The sequence below is a fragment of the Aquarana catesbeiana genome, linkage group LG01, assembly GCF_042186555.1.
Source record: "Aquarana catesbeiana isolate 2022-GZ linkage group LG01, ASM4218655v1, whole genome shotgun sequence".
In the NCBI taxonomy this organism is placed as follows: domain Eukaryota; kingdom Metazoa; phylum Chordata; class Amphibia; order Anura; family Ranidae; genus Aquarana; species Aquarana catesbeiana.
In genome coordinates, this window is record NC_133324.1 from 206,529,401 (window position 1) to 206,548,755 (window position 19,355).

General features: G+C 44.8%; 1 protein-coding gene across 1 annotated transcript in view; it reads right to left on the reverse strand.

The window, feature by feature from the left end:
• Nucleotides 1-18,607, reverse strand: part of PPIC (peptidylprolyl isomerase C) — a 39,906-nt gene extending 21,299 nt beyond the window's left edge. The window contains exons 1-2 of the mRNA XM_073624696.1: nucleotides 18,392-18,607; nucleotides 7,856-7,969 (exon numbers count right to left, since the gene is read on the reverse strand). Coding sequence (XP_073480797.1) covers nucleotides 7,856-7,969; nucleotides 18,392-18,484 — 207 coding nt within the window. The 5' untranslated portion in view covers nucleotides 18,485-18,607. The remainder of the gene's footprint in view (nucleotides 1-7,855; nucleotides 7,970-18,391) is intronic.
• Between the last annotated feature and the right edge of the window lie 748 nt (nucleotides 18,608-19,355).

Consider the following 19,355-nt stretch of genomic DNA (forward strand, 5'->3'; position numbering starts at 1 on the left):
TAAATACTACTGACCCGTGTACAATGCCCTGCATCCTATTGACCTGTGTACAATGCCCTGCATCCTATTGACCTCTGTACACTGCCCTACATACTACTGACCTTTGTACACTGCCCTACCTACTACTGACCTCTGTACATTGCCCTACCTACTACTGACCTCTGTACATTGCCCTACCTACTACTGACCTCTGTACACTGCCCTACCTACTACTGACCTCTACACTGCCCTACATCCTACTGACCACTGTACACTGTCCTAAATACTACTGACCCGTGTACAATGCCCTGCATCCTATTGACCTCTGTACACTGCCCTACATACTACTGACCTCTGTACACTGCCCTACATACTACTGACCTCTGTACACTGCACTACATCCTACTGACCTCTGTACACTGTCATAAATACTACTGATCCGTGTACAATGCCCTGCATCCTACTGACCTCTGTACATTGCACTACATACTACTGACCTCTGTACACTGCCCTACCCACTACTGACCTTTGGCCACAGCACCCCAGTGATCTTTGCTCTCTTCCATGTTGTCATGGTAGATCTCCACTTCACAAAGTTTTTCTACCCCTGCTCTACTTGACTGCCATTATTTAAAAAAAAACGGTAAGACCCCTTTCACACCGAGGGCACTTTGCAGGCGCTATAGCGTTAAAAATAGCGCCTGCAATCCGCCCTCAAACAGCTGCTCCATTGTCTCCAGTGTGAAAGCCCGAGGGCTTTCACACTGGAGCGGTGCGCTGGCAGGACGTCAGGAAAAGTCTTGCCAGCAGCTTCTTTGGAGCGGTGTGTTTACCGCTCCTCCACCGCTACTCCCCATTTAAATCAATGGGGCAGCGCTGCGATACCGCCGGCAAAATGCCGCTATTGCGGTGCATTGCGGGCGGTTTTAACCCTTTCTCAGCCGCTAGCGGGGGTAAAAGCGCCCCGCTAGCGGCCGAAATGCGCTGCAAATTTGACGGTAAAACGCCGCTACAAATAGCGGCGTTTTACCGCCGACGCTATGGGCGGCTCGGTGTGCAAGCCATCTTAGAGAGAAGCTTTAAGTACTAGAGATGTTGCTGAACTGAAGAATCTATGGAATGGGGACAGACATTAATTTCCTCATTCCAGTCATCCCTAGAGGTAGGCATGTGCACAAAAACATTGCAAGGTAAGAAATTACTCATGTCCCTCAATACCCAATGTCACTAAATTAAACATTGGCATAGAAGGTAAAAATGAGGCACTATCTATACTGACCACTCAGCATGTAAATATTAGTTGCCCAGGTGTCATACTCCATCAATACTTAATTAGTCACCGACCCAAAAGAAGCATACATTATGCAGGCACTGAGTTCTAATTTTACTAGTTTACTGGCGTGTTCTATGTTAGTGGCAGACATACGGGTAGTATTTTCTGAAGAATGGCAACAATGGCTATCCCCTATTTTTTACACAAGTGGTCTACTGTGGAAAAATGAATAAAAAAATAAGTTTTCAGATTATTTACATCTAGCAAAAGTATTCTAGTCCTAATTATGGACACAATCAAAAGGAGGGTGGGGGGAATTAAAAGGTTCTAGCACAGACATCTGTACAGTATTTACATTGAGAGATATAAGAGTGATACGCACAATGCACTTTATAGGTTCAATGTGCTGAGAAAATGTATACTACTCTATACAGTGGCGTTGCAGTCCGCACCCGGGTGCCACCCGCTACAGGGGTGATGCCATCCCAAGGGTGAGGAAAGCCCTGGCTGACTTTGGAAGTTTTTTTGCTTTCAGCTGGAAACCCACCTCCAGCGTGGCGACCGCGGGTGTTCTCCTTCTCCACTGTCTCTCACTACGGTGCTGCCATCCATTCTCCACCCAGGCAGCGCAGCTGCATGCTGTCCTCTCCTCTCCAGCTGCCGCCCGGATATTCCATGTATCTGAGCCGCCCGAGCTAGTGCGGTAATGGGCAGGGGGAGGGGGGTGTCAGCTTGCGATGAGGGGGGATGTCCTCCGCGATGTTGTGACAGGTGGGGGGGGCTGTACTACTGATAAAGGGGGTCGTTTTTCCGGGGGGGGGGGCTGTACTGATGGAGAGGGTAGTTTGTCCTGGGGGGGCTGTACTGATAAAGGGGGGTAGTTTGTCATGGGGGAGGGGTCTGTAGTAATGGAAGCGGGGGGGCTTTGTCCTGGGGGAGGGGTCTGCACTAATGGAAGAGGGGTGGTTTGTACTGAGGGGGGTCTGTACTGATGGAGGGGGTTTATACTTAGTAGGGGATCTATACTGAGGGAGGGGGGTCTGTACTAAATGGGGGGTCTATACTGAGGGGGGACTATACTTTGTGGAGGGAGGGTCTGTACTGAGGGGGGACTATACTTGGAAGGAGGTCTGTACTGAAGGAGGGGGTGTCTTTATTGAGGGGCAACTATAGTTGGTGGAGGGGGAGGGGGGGTGACACCATGTTTTACTGCACCGGGTGACACCAACCCTAGTGACGCCACTGACTCTATATTTTCTTTATAATCATAGACAACAAAGCATTTACCGTGTAAATGTTGGGCAGTCGCCAGGGAGGTGATGGAAAAAGTTAGAACCCCCTTCAGTATTCACTGCACTACTTTGATGCAACTTAGAGTCCCATACACGAAAACGTCACATGAAAGTCATACTGCATAGTCGCACTGTAAATTGCAGGACAATGGTGTCACAGCATGCTAGGTCCGTGCTGCTCTGCTTAGGCAGAGCTCTATGGGCAACCGAATGTAAACAAACCAGCTCTCCGTTTACACCCAGCTGCCCTCTAATCTGATCCAGCCAGGTGGAGGGGAACGGATCCCCTACTGTTTTTTTTTTTTTTACCGGTACAGATCGGACCTGTAGGTATCTGGGTGTTCATGGACACAAGTCCGTTTACATCCAACTGCCCATAGAGGAGAATGGAGGGTCTGGCTGAAAAATGGACAGCCGGAACCGATCAGACCTCTTGTGTGAAAGGAGCCTAAAGCTGACCATACATGGACAGTTCTTTTCTATTCAACCAGCAGGTTGAATATAACTAAAGTAACAGATTCCTCCATCTACATAAGTGAGCTGGATGGAAGACTTTCCCCCCACCAGGACAGCTGGACCCGCTGATCTATGGAATCAAGCCAACACACTGACCCTGCCGTATTCTCATATATATATCTCCAACCTCACACAGATGCTGCAGTTAGCAGACCTCCCGTCATTCCCTCTCTACCCCTACTTTTCTTTATCAGCCCCTTTCCTTAATTAACCACTTCTGTGCCTATTAAAGAGCCCACCCACTTCTGCACAAATAATAGGGGAAATACATACCTGCCATCCAGGATGCAATCCCTTTTAGCCAGCATAGTATTTTGAACTGTTAATATATTAAGCCCATAGTATAGGCCAGAAATATTACACAGTAGCAACCATAAAGTCAAACTGTACGAACAAATCGTGCTTGAGCAACCTGTGTCCTTCCAGCTGTTGGAGATAGGAGCTGTCCTATCTTGCTGAGACTTGTAGTTCCCATACGCCTGAATGACTGGGAGTTGTTTAAAAGTAATACTGACAGATAAACTGAAATACATTATAAACAAGAAAAAGATATATATATATATATATATATATATATACACATACACACACACACACAGTAGGTCTTCACTTCTCTCATCTCCCAAAAAAGGACAGACAGTTCCTTGAAAAAGTATTCATACCCCTTGAATTTTTCATGTTACAACCAAAAACATAAATGTATTTTATGTGATAGACCAACACAAAGTGGTACATAATTGTGAAGTGCAAGGAAAACGATAAATGGTTTTCAAAATATTTTACAAATAAATATGTGAAAAGTGTGGCGTGTATTTGTATTCAACCCCCCTGAGTCAATACTTTGTAGAACCACCTTTTGCTGCAATTACAGCTGGAAGTCTTTTTGGGGATGTCTCTACCAGCTTTGCCCAGCTAGAGAGTGAAATTTTTGCCCATTCTTTGCAAAATAGCTCAAGCTCTGTCAGATTGAATAGAGAACGTCTGTGAACAGAAATTTTCAAGTCTTACCACAGATTCTCAATTGGATTTAGGACTGGACTTTGACTGGGAGCATGAATATGCTTTGATCTAAACCATTCCATTGTAGCTCTCGCTGTATGTTTAGGGTCGTTGTCCTGCTGGAAGGTGATCCTCTGCCCCAGTCTTAAGTCTTTTGCAGACTCTGACGGGTTTTCTTCTAAGAGTGCCCTGTATTTGGCTCCATCCATCTTCCCATCAACTCTGACTAGCTTCTCTGTCCCTGCTGAAGAAAAGCATCTCCACAACATGATGTTGCCACCACCATGTTTCAATGGTGGGGATGGTGTGTTCAGCGTGAAGTGCAATGTTAGTTTTCCACCACACATAGCGTTTTGCTTTTAGGCCAAAACATTCAATTTTGGTCACATCTGGCTAGAGCACCTGCTTCCACATGTTTGTTGTGTCCCCCACATGGCTTCTAGCAAACTGAATATGGGACTTTTTATGGCTTGTTTCAAAAATGGTTTTCTTCTTGCCACTTTTCCATAAAGGCCAGATTTGTGGAGTGCACAACTAATACAGTGCCTTGCAAGAGTATTCACCCCCTTTGGCTTTTTACCTATTTTGTTACATTAGAGTCTTTAGTTCAATGTTTTTTTAATCTGAATTATATGTGATGGATCAGAACACAATAGTTGTTGAAGTTGGTGAAGTAAAATTAGAAAAATATATACATAAAACTATTTTTCAGAAATAAAAAACTGATAATTGACATGTGCGTATGTATTCACCCCTTTTGTTATTAAGCCCATAAAAGGCTCTGGTGCAACCAATTACCTTCATAAGTCACATAATTAATGAAATGATGTCCACCTGTGTGCAATCTAAGTGTCACATGATCTGTCATTACATATACACACCTTTTTGAAAGGCCCCAGAGGCTGCAACACCTAAGCAAGAGGCACCACTAACCAAACACTGCCATGAAGACCAAGGAACTCTCCAAACATGTAAGGGACAATGTTGTTGAGAAGTACAAGTCACGGTTATGTTATAAAAAAATATCCAAATCTTTGATGATCCCTAGGAGCACCATCAAATCTATCATAACCAAATGGAAAGAACATGGCACAACAGCAAATCTGCCAAGAGACGTCCACACACCAAAACTCACGGACCGGGCAAGGAGGGCATTAATCAGAGAGGCAGCACAGAGACCTAAGGTAACCCTGGAGGAGCTGCAGAGTTCCACAGCAGAGACATGAGTATCTATACATAGGAGGACAATAAGCCGTATGCGCCATAGAGTTGGGCTTTATGGCAAAGTAGCCAGAAGAAAGCTATTATTTTCAGCAAAAAACAAAATGACACGTTTTGAGTTTGTGAAAAGTCATGTGGGAGATTCCCAAAATGTATGGAGGAAGGTGCTCTGGTCTGATGAGACTAAAATTGAACTTTTTGGCCATCAAAGAAAACGCTATGTCTGGCACAAACCCAACACAACACATCACCCAAGGAACACCATCCTCACAGTGAAACATGGTGGTGGCAGCATCATGCTGTGGGATGTATTTCAGCAGTCGGGACTGGGAAACTGGTCAGAGTCAGGGAAAGATGGATGGTGCTAAATACAGGGATATTCTTGAGCAAAACCTGTACCACTCTGTGTGTGATTTGAGGCTAGGATGGAGGTTCACCTTCCAGCAGGACAATGACCCCAAACACACTGCTAAAGCAACACTTGAGTGATTTAAGGGGAAACATGTAAATGTGTTGGAATGGCCTAGTCAAAGCCCAGACCTCAATCCAATATAGAAAATCTGTGGTCAGACATAAAGATTGCTGTTCACAAGCGCAAACCATCCAACTTGAAGGAGCTGGAGCAGTCTTGCAAGGAGGAATGGGCAAAAATCCCAGGGGTAAGATGCGGCAAGCTCATAGAGACTTCCAAAGCGACTGGGAGCCGCAAAAGGTGGCTCTACAAAGTATTGACTTTAGGGGGGTGAATAGTTATGCACATTGACTTTTTTCTGTTATTTTGTCCTATTTGTTGTTTGCTTCACAATAAAAAAAAATCTTGCCCAAGTTGTGGGCATGTTCTGTAAATTAAATTATGCAAATCCTCAAACAATCCATTTTAATTCCAGATTGTGAGGCAACAAAACACAAAAAATGCCAAGGGGGTGAATACTTTTGCAGGGCACTGCAGTTGTCCTGTGGATAGATTCTTCAACCTGAGCTATGAATCCTCCAGAGTTAGCATGGGCCTCTTGGCTGCCTCTCTGATTAATGCTCTTCTTGCCCGGCCTGTCAGTTTAGGTGGCCGGCCATGTCTTGGTAGGTTTGCAGTTGTGCCATACTCTTTCCATTTTCGTATGATGGATTGAACAATGCTCTGTGAGATGTTCAAAGCTTGGGATTTTTTTTATTATAACCTAACCCTGCTTTAAAGTTCTCCACAACTTTATCCCTGACATGTCTAATGTCCGCATGCAAGAGAAGCACTGCTCTGACTGTGAAGCCTCTGGTGAGATAATAGAAGACCGACACACCTACTCCAGGTGCTCAGGCTTGGGATGTCCTCCTTCCATCCAACTAAGATACTTGCGAATAAAAAACTAAATGCCAGCAACTCTGGAAATTCTACTGTAGTATTTTATTATAACATGACCATTAAAATGTGACACCTGACATGTTTTGGCACTTAGCTTTGTTCACAGCGCAGTCACCACAGAAGAATACAACATATAAATAGTGCAAAAAATAAAAGGATAATGCATGTCACTCCCACTAATTAGATGATATCAGTAATTGAAGGTAAACGAGAACACCGCTGCAGGTGCATGTTTCTCAGGAAATGATAACAAGCGAGACATATAACACGAATCACTGAGAAAGAAAAGGAAACATGGATCAGTAAGAAACCACATAGTTTAAAAAGATTTTAAAAAATACATAGAAAAATGTGTATCGCAAAAAGAAAAAAAAAAATCGCTAAATGTGTATCACAAGGGAAAAAAAAATCCTTGACATGTCTGGTGTGTTTCTTGGCCTTCATGATGCTGATTGTTCACTAAGGTTCTCTAACAAACCTCTAAGGGCTTCGCAGAACAGCTGTATTTATACTGAGATTAAATTACACACAAATGGACTCTATTTACTAATTAGGTGACTTCCAAAGGCAATTGTTTCCACTAGATTTTAGTAAAGCGGGAATACAAATACACGCCACACTTGTCAGATCTTTATTTGTAAAAAAAATAGAAAACCATTTATCATTTTTCTTCCACTTCACAATTCTGTGCCACCTTTTTTTGGTCTATCAAATAAAATCCCAATAAAATACATTTACATTTTTGGTTGTAACATGACAAAATGTGGAACATTTCAAGGGGTATGAATACTTTTTTCAAGGCACTGTACACACCATTATAACATTTTGTCACAAAAGGAATTTCAATGCTATTTCTTTTTAAAAGAAGCTTTTCTTCTGGCTCACAGGAGATCGCTTACCTGCTCTGCCCTTCCAGTGAGCGCTGGAGGCGCAGAGCAGAGAGTGGTGACTGACAGTCGCTGCTCTCTACCCAAGCGATCAGTGTCAAATAATTGGCACAGTTCTTGGGCTTAGAGCCAGTGGGGGACAACTGCAACATCAGACAGGTGAGTATGTATGTATGTTTGTTTTGTTGAAGTCCCACACTTCTCCTTTAATTTGTAATATTACCACCTTCACCTAAAAAAAGACTAAAGCTTGTAGGAGTAAGAACATAAAAATCAAACGTCTTTTTAAAGGACATTCTTGATATATCTGTATGGCTATATTAAAGCTGCTTACTTCTCCAGTTGCCAGCGCAACAAAGTTTTTCACCGTTTTTGGAACAACTTTTCCAAACAATCCGATGGTAACACGTCCGGCATCTCTATCACCAATCCTTATGTCGAAGAAAACCTGTAAAATACAAGGGCAATGGCACAAAATCAGAATATAAAGGCAGAGACAAATAACAGAAAGACTTTACTAAGTTAGGTCTCTTTCACACGGGTGTCTGGTCACAAGGGGTAAAAACAGGCAGCTGAGCTTCACCCCCCGAATGCTAGCATTACAGCCTGACAGGACTGTACACATACTGCTGTATTTTTAACTTGGACTGCAGAGTTTGACAGTCAGGCTGGGTTCACACTGGTGCGACACGACAGCCGTCCTACTTTGGATCCGACTTTGCCCTGCGACATGAAGCCGGCATGTGTCCGACTTTCAATGAACGGGGATCCGACTTGGATCCCCGCCAATGCCCGGCACTGTGTTTGGTATGAATCTTTAGGGGGAACTCCGCGCCAAATTTTAAATAAAAAACCGGCATGGGTTCCCCTTTTAGGGGGCGTGGTCATCACCCGATGACCACGCCCCCTTATGCCGTCACAGTCCCAGCATGCCCAGAGACTGTGACGGCATAAGGGGGCGGGGTCACCGCCTATATAAGTCAGAGCAGAGCGCACAGAGAGCATTCCACCTGGGGAGAGCGTCGTGTCAACATCGGAAGAAGAGATGAAGAGAAGAAGCGGCGAGAAGACAGCGGCAGCAGACCGGGCCCCTCGCTGGCAATAGAGCTGGAAGAAGATAGCGGCGGAGCCCGGGAGAAGAGGCGGAACACCGGGAGAAGTCGGAAGAAGATACCGGAGCTGCCCAATAAATTAATTTTGAAACCTGTGTACTGTGGTTTTTTTTATTGACACTTCCCTAGTGAATGGGTAGGGGTACCATGTACCCCATACTCATTCACATAGGGTGGGGGGCCGGGATCTGGGGGCCCCCTTATTAAAGGGGGCTCCTGGATTCCGATAAGCCCTCCGCCCGCAGACCCCGACAACCAACGGCCAGGGTTGTCGGGAAGAGGCCCTTGTCCTCATCAACATGGGGACAAGGTGCTTTGGGGTGGGGGGCCGCAGCGCGCCCCCTCCCCCAAGGCACCAACCCCCCATGTTGAGGGCATGCGGCCTGGTACGGTTCAGGAGGGGGGGGGGGCGCTCGCTCGTCCCCACCCCCATTCCTGTCCGGCCGGGCTGCGTGCTCGGATAAGGGTCTGGTATGGATTGGGGGGGACCCCCACGCCGTTTTTATCGGCGTAGGGGGTTCCCCTCAAGGTCCATACCAGACCCAAGGGCCTGGTATGCTCTTGGAGGGGGAACCCATGCCGGTTTTTTATTTAAAATTTGGCGCGGAGTTCCCCCTCAAGAACATCTGAGCACAAGTCGCGTGCCGAAGTCGGATCATGCAAGACGGCAATCCGACTTTGATCCGACTTCAATGATAGTCAATAGGCTGAAGTAGGATCAAAGTCGGACCAAAGTAGTACAGGGAGCATTTCTAAAGTCGGAACGACTTGTGTCGGACCAGTTAGGACGGCTCCCATAGGGAAACATTAAATTTCACACGTCATGCGACATGAGCTCCCAATGTCGGAGCGTTTGTCGGACCAGTGTGAACCCAGCCTCAACAACATCTGCAAAACTTGCCCATTGAGATAAATGAGGCCACTGCAACCACAAGTCAAATGCTTGACTCACAGCTGTAGTGCGGTCCCGCAATGTGGGGGAAAAAAAAGGGTAGAAAAAACAAGCATCAGGAGACGACAATAGGGGGGTCATGAAACCTGTCATTATCCACTCAAAACTGTAAATAAACATTTTTTTTGTAAAGGGTGATGTGCAGGATAGAGAACTTACTCTGTGTTTTTTTGAGCTATGCTTTTTCCATTTACTATGGGCAGACAACAACATGCAAGGCTAAATATAAGCAATCATCTGAAGATCAATGGAGTTGCTTTATAAATGAATGGAAGCGATGTTGTCCAGAACAGCAGCATTAAGGAATGCAAGGAAGAGCTGTATGATCTTGTTCATGTACATGTGACACCGACTAGCTCTCAGGTAGAGGTCTATGAAAGCTATCAAGGTCACATTGTTTGAAATCCTAGCTGTTTGCCCTGCAGTCTCCACCATAAATGAGGACTTTTGACGAATGAGAATTCATCTGTATTAATGATTATGATTACATCTGTCGAATAAGAATGTGGTCAAGGTCACTAACCAATGAGATCAGGAAAAGTTCAGAATATCCTGCTTTCTTTCTCTAAGCAACATGTTTATTCACTGATAATTCCTGTCATTAAATATAATGATATTACAGCAGTGGTCATCAACTCCTGTCCTCAGGGCCCACTAACAGGCCAGGTTTGCAATATAACTGAAATACATCACAGGTGATATCATTTGCTGTTCAGTGATTGCAGTATTCTAGTCTGCATCTCCCCAAGGTAATACATACAACGTGGCCTGTTAGTGGGCCCTGAGGACAGGGTTGATGTCCACTGTATTACAGTGCCTCTAGTATCTTCAGGCAAATCCTTCCTTTTAGTTGGGGATACAATGGGGAAGGGTTGGGCCTATTGTTTTCTGAGCCTCCGTTGACAAGATTTACCTCTGTCTGTACTAAGCTGGCCATACATGGATTTAAATTCAGGCCATTCAGCACGGGCCGGCCAAATTTCGGTCCATCCATGAGCACCTACAGTGTTGCTGGCTTTAGCCGCCAACACTGATCAGTGTTTCTGATGGCGGGGAAGGGTCCACGCTGTCAAAGTACAATAGCACGGTAGGAGTGATTCCCCCATCCACATCAAATGTGTGGATAGGGGAATCGGGTCATTTTTTTTCATCCCACCTGCTGTGAGAAAGAAAAGTGATAGGAAATTTTAAAGATATCCTCAGAACAAGCGGTGAGAGGAAATCTTCCAATGAAAACACATGTTCTGCTGTCTCGCTTTGGGAGATTTCCTCTAACTTACTGTTGCATCAATGAGACAGGAGGTGAAGAGAATTATCCACTATGCTATACAGACAGCAATAAATATATAACACCTGGCATGAGTTTTATCTCTTCACCTACTCTCTCCGAAAATAAAAATGGAAAAAATGGCTCTAAATACAATAAAATATATATTTAAAAGAGAAGTATGGGTTTCAGTAAAAAAGTTATTATACTCACCTAGGAGGATGCTGCATCTGCTGTATCTAAGACTGAGAACTGAGCAATCAAAGACTGCTGATCACTCAGTTCTCAGTCTTCAGCCTGCAGAGAGCCCGTGACTGTCGTTCACCAGCTCTCTGCTCTGCCCTTCCTGTGCTCACTAGACCGGGGGGGGGGTTGGCTGCACCGGCTGGCTCAGGAGAGAAAACGGGTCACAAGGGTGCAGAAGGAACTGCACTCCTGTGATCCATAGAAGAAGTACAGCCATTAAAGCTTTGTCCATTCTTCTCCTTTAGGCTGGGTTTACACTATCTTCGCATGCGGCTCACAGCAGGGGTCTGGTATGTACAAAATTGCGGCAAAAACACGCGACTTTCTGCCTAAAGATGCTACGCTCGGCTGTGAATGGGGCCTAACTGTGCCAAAGCAGTACGCTGAAAAGTGCAACTTTTGTCTTGAATTCCTCCTGAACAATAACAGTGCCTACAGAATCATATCTGCAGTGTAAGATCTAAAGCGCTGCCGCCCCTGGCTGCTACTCTAGTTGATTTGGAGTGAGATTTGGTGATGTCACGATTCCCTGCATCCAATTCGCAATAGCAGGAGATGTTGACGGGCTCTCTATGGAGCCGGTTCACATATTTCCGCTGCAGCTCTGGTGTGATTTGCACAGGAGTCCTGTGCGTCTTTTGGTCTGCTTCAGGTCCGATTTCAGCCAAAAATTCAGATTAAAAGGTCACCAATGTAAAAAGCAGAAAAAACTCCTGTAATCTGCCTAAAAGAAAAGTTCCAGAACTTGTTTGAGCTTCAGGTGTTTTGCAGTGCAGATGTGAACCATCTCCATAGAGAATTTTTGATTTTTTTTTTTCCCCTCCAGCGTTTTGTAGCTTCAGGCTTCAAGTTACAAAACGCTCAGGTGTGAATGGGGCCTTAAAGTGGGAGTAAACTCCCATATATGAATTTTACTTATAGATAAGCATATAATAAGGCTTACCTATAGGTCCTGCAAACACCTCCTAAACATGCGTTGTTTAGGAGATATTTACTTCACATGCAGCCGGTGACATCACCAGCGCATGCGCTCTGAAAGAATGGCATCCGGCCAGTCCTGTGCCGTAAACGGTGGCTCCCGCACGCATGCGTGGGAATTACATCATCGCAGCTCCGGCCACTCACACATCCGGAGTTCACCAACCCAGAAGGAAGACAGGTAAAGATGGAAGCCCTGTCAGTGGTGACAGATCGCCGCTGGAAGGGTTTGGTTCTAAGGTAAGTTTCACATAATGCGCTAGTGCGATGCATACTAGCACATTATGAAATTGCGCTACAGGTTACAAAAAAAAAATAAAAATCACCAGCAGGTTACCATCGCTTTTAGCATTTCTAAATATTCTTTATACAACATTTTTCACTTTCCTTTTATTAAATAACTAAAAAAATGTGTAACAAAAAAAAAAAAACCACAAAAATCAATTATGTTTATAATGGAACTATTGTTGTGAGCATTAAAGTTGATTTCTATCTCAGTCTGACTGTGAGAATCCAGTTGGGTAGCTCTGTTTTGTGTACATTCTTTTAACCTCGGTGTGACTGCTAATTTTGAAATGAAGAAATCCCATGACGAAGCCACTTTTAGCAATTTTCCTTGTTATTTGTATATCAAAGGATGTCAAAACTTTGTTTTCATTATTTAACCTGCCTAGACACCCCCTTGCTTTATCTTTTACACAATGAAACAATTAAAAAAGAAAAAAAAAAGGACACAGTGAATTATACACTATACCACTGTACACATAACATGTACAGTATAGCATGCGTAGTTTCTGGCCTGTCTCCCCATCCTCTGCAAAATAGTCATTAACAGCCAATTAACTGAATGGGCCTGCAGTATCAAATGACCACTTCACAAGTTGTATGCATGTCAATCAATGCCCAGTGACTACTTTGTTTAGTATTCATGTGCATTGAGCCAATGACAGTAAAAATAACATTATGGTCCTCCCAACTTCTAAGGTTACTAGAAAAATGGAGAGATGAGGTGAGAGCTTCCGACCGGTCAGCAAACCTGCAGTATTCCTTTACACTGCTTCTCTCTGACAGCAAAGCGCAGGGGTGTATCAAGTCAGTTTATCTAGTCCACTTCATAAGCTTTCATGGGCTGCCTTACATGGACTCATGTATAGACTGCCAGCAGAGCACTGCACAGTCAGACAGATGTGCAAGAATTCAAAAAATAAAGACTTCTATGTGGCTATTAAAGTATGTTGTGGCATCGTCACCTTATCAAATCTCTACAGGTCACCATACCTCACATGTCCTGTAGTCACTCCCTTTAATCAGACATTCACAGACATGACTAGGCATGATGGGAGTTGTAGTTCCTTAACAACTGGAGGGCCATAGTTTGGACACCACTGGACTAGATGGTGCGATAGGGGTGCCAATTTTTGCAGGGAAATGTCACAAAGGACTCTGGGACTTGAAGTCCTGAACCTGAGAGTGATGTCAGCACCCTACCCACAAACCTGACTGTAGACACAAGAAAGGCATATGGCAGTCAGATAAATGCTTAGAACTTCAGGGCAAAATGTATTTGTTACTTTTTTTTAGATTTTACATGATTGTTTCAACTGATCCTCTCTGTACTCTATAGTTGTCAAACTTCCTGAAGAAGGAGCTTAGTGTTTTGGGAAAAAGGATTTTTTACTACTTGTATTTAGCCACTAAAAGATGTCACTTTGACAGAGTTACCAGTGTGGCTTTAGATGCTCAGTATGTTCCAATGTGGCTAATGATTTTGAGGGTATGTTCCCTATAAATTCTAGGGCATGTTCTCCATAAATGCTGGAGTATGCCCTTATAAATGCTGGGGTTTGTTCCTCATAAATGCTGCTGTATGCCCCCAATGATTGCAGGAATAAGTTCCTTATAAATACTGGTGTATGCCCCATATGTAAATTCAGGGATGTGTTCCCTATAAATGCTGGGGTTTGTTCCCTTTAAATACTGGGATATGTTCCCTATAAATACTGGGATATGTTCCCTATAAATGCTGGGGTTTGTTCCCTATAAATATACTGGGATATGTTCCCTATAAATGCTGAGGTTTCTTCCCTACAAATGAAGATAAATGGAAGAGTTCTGGACAGCCGCACACCGACAGAAGTTTCTTATGCCTTTATTTGTAAAACCGGGATCACAAAATAGCTATGGGCTATGAGTAAGCACTTGGTATAAGTGAGAAACACGTCAGCTGTTGTTCTGTACCACTCTGCTTTGGTGTCCTGTATATTTTGTGATCCCGGTTTTACAAATAAAGGCATAAGAAACTTCTATCGGTGTGCGGCTGTCCAGAACTCTTCCATTTATCTTCATGTGCATATGCATTAGCCAGCACCTGGGGCTCTTTCTCCTCTGGAGGCAAAGGACTTTCTGTGAGTGGATCTACCTGAGCGGTGGGGTTCTTCTCATCTTGTTCCCTACAAATGCTGGGGTTTGTTCCCTACAAATGCTGGGGTTTGTTTCCTATAAATGATTCCCTACAAATGCTGGAGTTTGTTCCCTACAAATGCTGGGGTTTGTTTCCTATAAATGCTGGGATATGTTCTCTATAAATCCTGGGAAATGTTCTTTATAAATAATATGAACATATGAGTATGTTTCCTATAAGCGTTGGAGTATGCCACTAATAAATGATGGAGTATGTTTCCTATAAATGCTGGGGAGTGTTCCCTATATATTCTGGAATATGTTCCCTATAATTTCTGGAGTATGTTCCCTATAAATTCGCAAATGTATTCCCTATAGATTTCAAAATGTGTTTTCTATAAATCTATAAATTCTGGCAGGGGTTTCCTATATATTCCCTTGTTTGTTCCCTATAAATGTTGCCTTGATATTTATTATATCTTTTCATGTGACAACACTGAAGAAATGACACTTTGCTACAATATAAAGTAGTGAATGTACAGCTTGTATAACAGTGTAAATTTGCTGTCCCCTCAAAATAACTCAACACACAGCCATTAATGTCTAAAATGCTGGCAACAAAAGTGAGTACACCCCTAAGTGAAAATGTCCAAATTGGGCCCAATTAGTCATTTTCCCTCCCGGAGTCATGTGACTCGTTAGTGTTACAAGGCCTCAAGTGTGAATGGGGAGCAGGTGATTTGGTGTTATCGCTCTCACTCTCTCATACTGGTCACTGGAAGTTCAACATAGCATCTCATGGCAAAGAACTCTCTGAGGATCTGAAAAAAAGAATGGTTGCTCTACATAATGATGGCCTAGGCTATAAGAAGATTTCCAAGACCCTGAAACTGAGCTGCAGCACAGTGGCCAAGACCATACAGCGGTTTAACAGGACAGGTTCCACTCAGAACAGTCCTCGCCATGGTCGACCAAACAAGTTGAGTGCACATGCTCAGCATCATATCCAGAGGTTGTCTTTGGTAAATAGACGTATGAGTGCTGCCAGCATTGCTGCAGAGGTTGAAGCTTGGGGGGTCACCCTGTCAGTGCTCAGACCATGTGCCACACACTACATCAAATTGGTCTGCATGGCTGTCATCTCAGAAGGAAGCCTCTTCTAAAGATGAGAAAGAAAGCCTGCAAACAGTTTGCTGAAGACAAGCAGACTAAGGACATGGATTACTAGAACCATGTCCCGTGGTCTGATGAGACCAAGATAAACTTATATGGTTCAGATGGTGTCAAGCGTGTGTGGTGGCAACCAGGTGAGGAGTACAAAGACAAGTGTGTCTTGCCTACAGTCAAGCATGGTGGTGGGAGTGTCATGGTCTGGGGCTGCATGAGTGCTGTCGGCACTAGGGAGCTACAGTTCATTGAGGGAACCATGAATGCCAACATGTACTGTGACATACTGAAGCAGAGCATGATCCCCTCCCTTTGGAGACTGGGCCGCAGGGCATTATTTCAACATGATATCAACCCCAAACACACCTTCAAGATGACCACTGCCTTGCTAAAAAAGCTGAGTGTAAAGGTGATGGACTGGCCAAGTATATCTCCAGATCCAAACCCTATTGAGCATCTGTGGGTCATCCTCAAACAGGAGGTGGAGGAGTGCAAGGTCTCTAACATCCACCAACTCTGTGATGTCTTCATGGAGGAGTGGAAGAGGACTCCAGTGGCAACCTGTGAAGCTCTGGTGAACTCCATGCCCAAGAAGGTTAAGGCAGTGCTGGAAAATAATGGTGGCCACACAAAATATTGACACTTTGGGCCCAATTTGGACATTTTCACTTAGGGGTGTACTCACTTTTGTTGCCAGCGGCATAGACATTAATCGCTGTATTTGGGGTTATTTTGAAGGGACAGCAAATTTACACTGTTATACAAACTGTACACTCACTACTTTACAGTGTGGCAAAGTGTCATTTCTTCAGTGTTCTCACATGAAAAGATATAATAAAATATTTACAAAAATGTGAGGGGTGTACTAACTTTTGTGAGATAATGTAAGTTCTAGAATGCGTTTCCTATAAACTCCAGGGTATGTTTCATATCAATTTTGGGGTATGTCCCTCTAAATTCCGAGTTTTGTTCCCTGAAAATTCCAGGAGTTGGTTTCCTTTAAATTCTGGGGTTTGTCCCCTATATATTCTAGGATATGTTCCCGCCTAAATTAAAGGGTTTGTTTCCCCAAAAAATCCAGGATATGTTCCCTTAAAATTCTGGACTGTAGTCCCTCTAAATTCTGGAGTCCGTTCCCTATAATGTTTAGGATGTGTTCCCTCTAAATTCTGGGGTATGTTCCCCTATAAGTTCCAGGGTATGTTCCCTATGTAAATATTGGTCTTTGTTCCCTATAAATTATGGGATGTGTTTATCATAAATTCCAGGGTGTGTTCTCTATAAACCCTGGGGTATGTTTACTCTAAATTCCAGGATGTGTCCCCCCTAAATTCTCGGGTGTTTCCTCTATAAATTTCAGGGTGTGTTCTCCATAAATCCTGGGGATTTTTCCCTATAAATTCTGGGATATGTTTATCAAAAAAATTCCTAGGTGTGTTCTCTATAAATCCTGGGGTTTTTATTCCCCCAGGATATTTCCCTATTGATCGGGGCGATCTGCCTACAAATCCCAGGGAAAGCTTCCTATAGATCAGGGCGACATTCCCTGTAAATCCCAGGGAGAGCTGCCTACAAATCCCAGGGAGAGCTCTCTATAGATCGGGGCGACGTTCCCTATAAATCCCAGGAAGAGCTCCCTACAAATCCCAGGGAGAGCTCCCTATAGATCGGGGCGACGTTCCCTGTAAATCCCAGGAAGAGCTCCCTACAAATCCCAGGGAGAGCTCGCTATAGATCGGGGCGACGTTCCCTATACATCCCGGGAAAAGCTCCCTACAAATCCCAAGGAAACCTCCCTATAGATTGGGGCAACGTTCCCTATAAATCCCAGGGAGAGCTCCCTATAGATCGGGGAGATGTTCCCTATAAATCCCAGGAAGAGCTCCCTACAAATCCCAGGGAGAGCGCCCTATAGATCGGGGCGACGTTCCATATACATTCCGGGAAGAGCTCCCTACAAATCCCAGGGAGAGCTTCCTATAGATCGGGGCAACTATCTCTATAAATCCTGGGAAGAGCTCCCTACAAATCCCAGGGAGAGCTCCCTATAGATCAGGGCAACGTTCCATACAAATCCCAGGGAGAGCTCCCTATAGATTGGTGCAACGTTTCCTACAAATCACAGGGAGAGCTCCCTATAGATCGGGGCGATGTTCCCTATACATTCCGGGAAGAGCTCCCTACAAATCCCAGGGAGAGCTTCCTATAGATCGGGGCAACGTTCTCTATAAATCCCAGGGAGAGCTCCCTATAGATTGGTGCAACGTTCCCTACAAATCCCAAGGAGAGCTCCCTATAGATTGGGATGACGTTCCATACAAATCCCACGGAGAGCTCCCTATAGATTGGTGCAACGTTCCCTACAAATCCCAGGGAGAGCTTCCTATAGATCGGGGCGACGTTCCCTACAAATCCCAGGGATCGCTCCCTATAAATCCTGGGGAAAGCTCCTGGAAGACACCTAGATATGGGATGTAGATGTCCATGTGCTGTATAGAAGGACCTCCTGTGTCCTATGACCCGGGTAAGGTGCTCTCAGTCCTATGACTACAATTACAGTTTGTCGGATTCAGTAGCTCGGAGTTCCTCTTTAATGAAGGAGCCGTTCTTATGGAATGATCCTGGAAGGATCCAGCGGCTCCCCCTCTACATTCCGCTATAGAAGGCGGGCATGTATACAGCAGGAAGGTGTGTAAAGTCTATGGAGTGAGCAGGTTAGAGGTTAATATCCCCTATGATCTCCGGTACCTTGTGGGTGACAGCGGGACCCTTCTTCCTGTACGGCTGGGCTGAGTGCAGCACTTGGAAGGTAAGGCAGAGCAGGAGCAAAGCCCGGCACATCCTCCCCACCGTCTGTCCTCCACCCGACACACTCAGCAACGTCAGCAGGACATCGGGGGGGAACCCTTCCTCTACACCCCCCACTGAACCGCTACACGGCCCCGCCCCATGTACCGCCCCTCAGCCCCGCCTCGCCACACATACAGCTGGACTTGCAGCGCTTATCCCGGAGCGATGTGGTCATGTGATCAGTGAGACCCCCTCCCAGAGGAGTTCTCCCAAACACACAACGCTATACTCAGAGTCAGTTATCACTGGAAGGACTTTTATATATCATAGAGTGCAGAGCACCTCCATCCCATGACACACTTCTATATACTGCACTGATATCATAGAATGCTGAGCGCCTCCCTTCCATGACACACTTCTATATACTGCACTGATATCATAGAGTGCTGAGCGCCTCCCTTCCATGACACACTTCTTTATATTGCACTGATATCATAGAGTGCTGAGCGCCTCCATCCCACGACACACTTCTATATACTGCAACAATATCATAGAGTGCTGAGTGCCTCCCTCCCAAGACACGCTTCTATATACTGCAATGATATCATAGAGTGCTGAGCGCCTCCCTCCCATGTCACACTTCTAGATACTGCAACGATATCATAGAGTGCTGAGCGCCTCCATCTCATGACACACTTATATATACTGCACTGATATCATAGAGTGCTGAGCGCCTCCATCCCATGACACACTTCTCTATACTGCAATAATATCAGAGAGTGCTGAGCGCCTCCATCCCATGACACACTTCTATGGACTGCACTGATATCATAGAGTGCTGAGCGCCTCCATCCCATGACACACCTCTATATACTGCACTGATATCATAGAGTGCTGAGCGCCTCCCTCCCATGACACACTT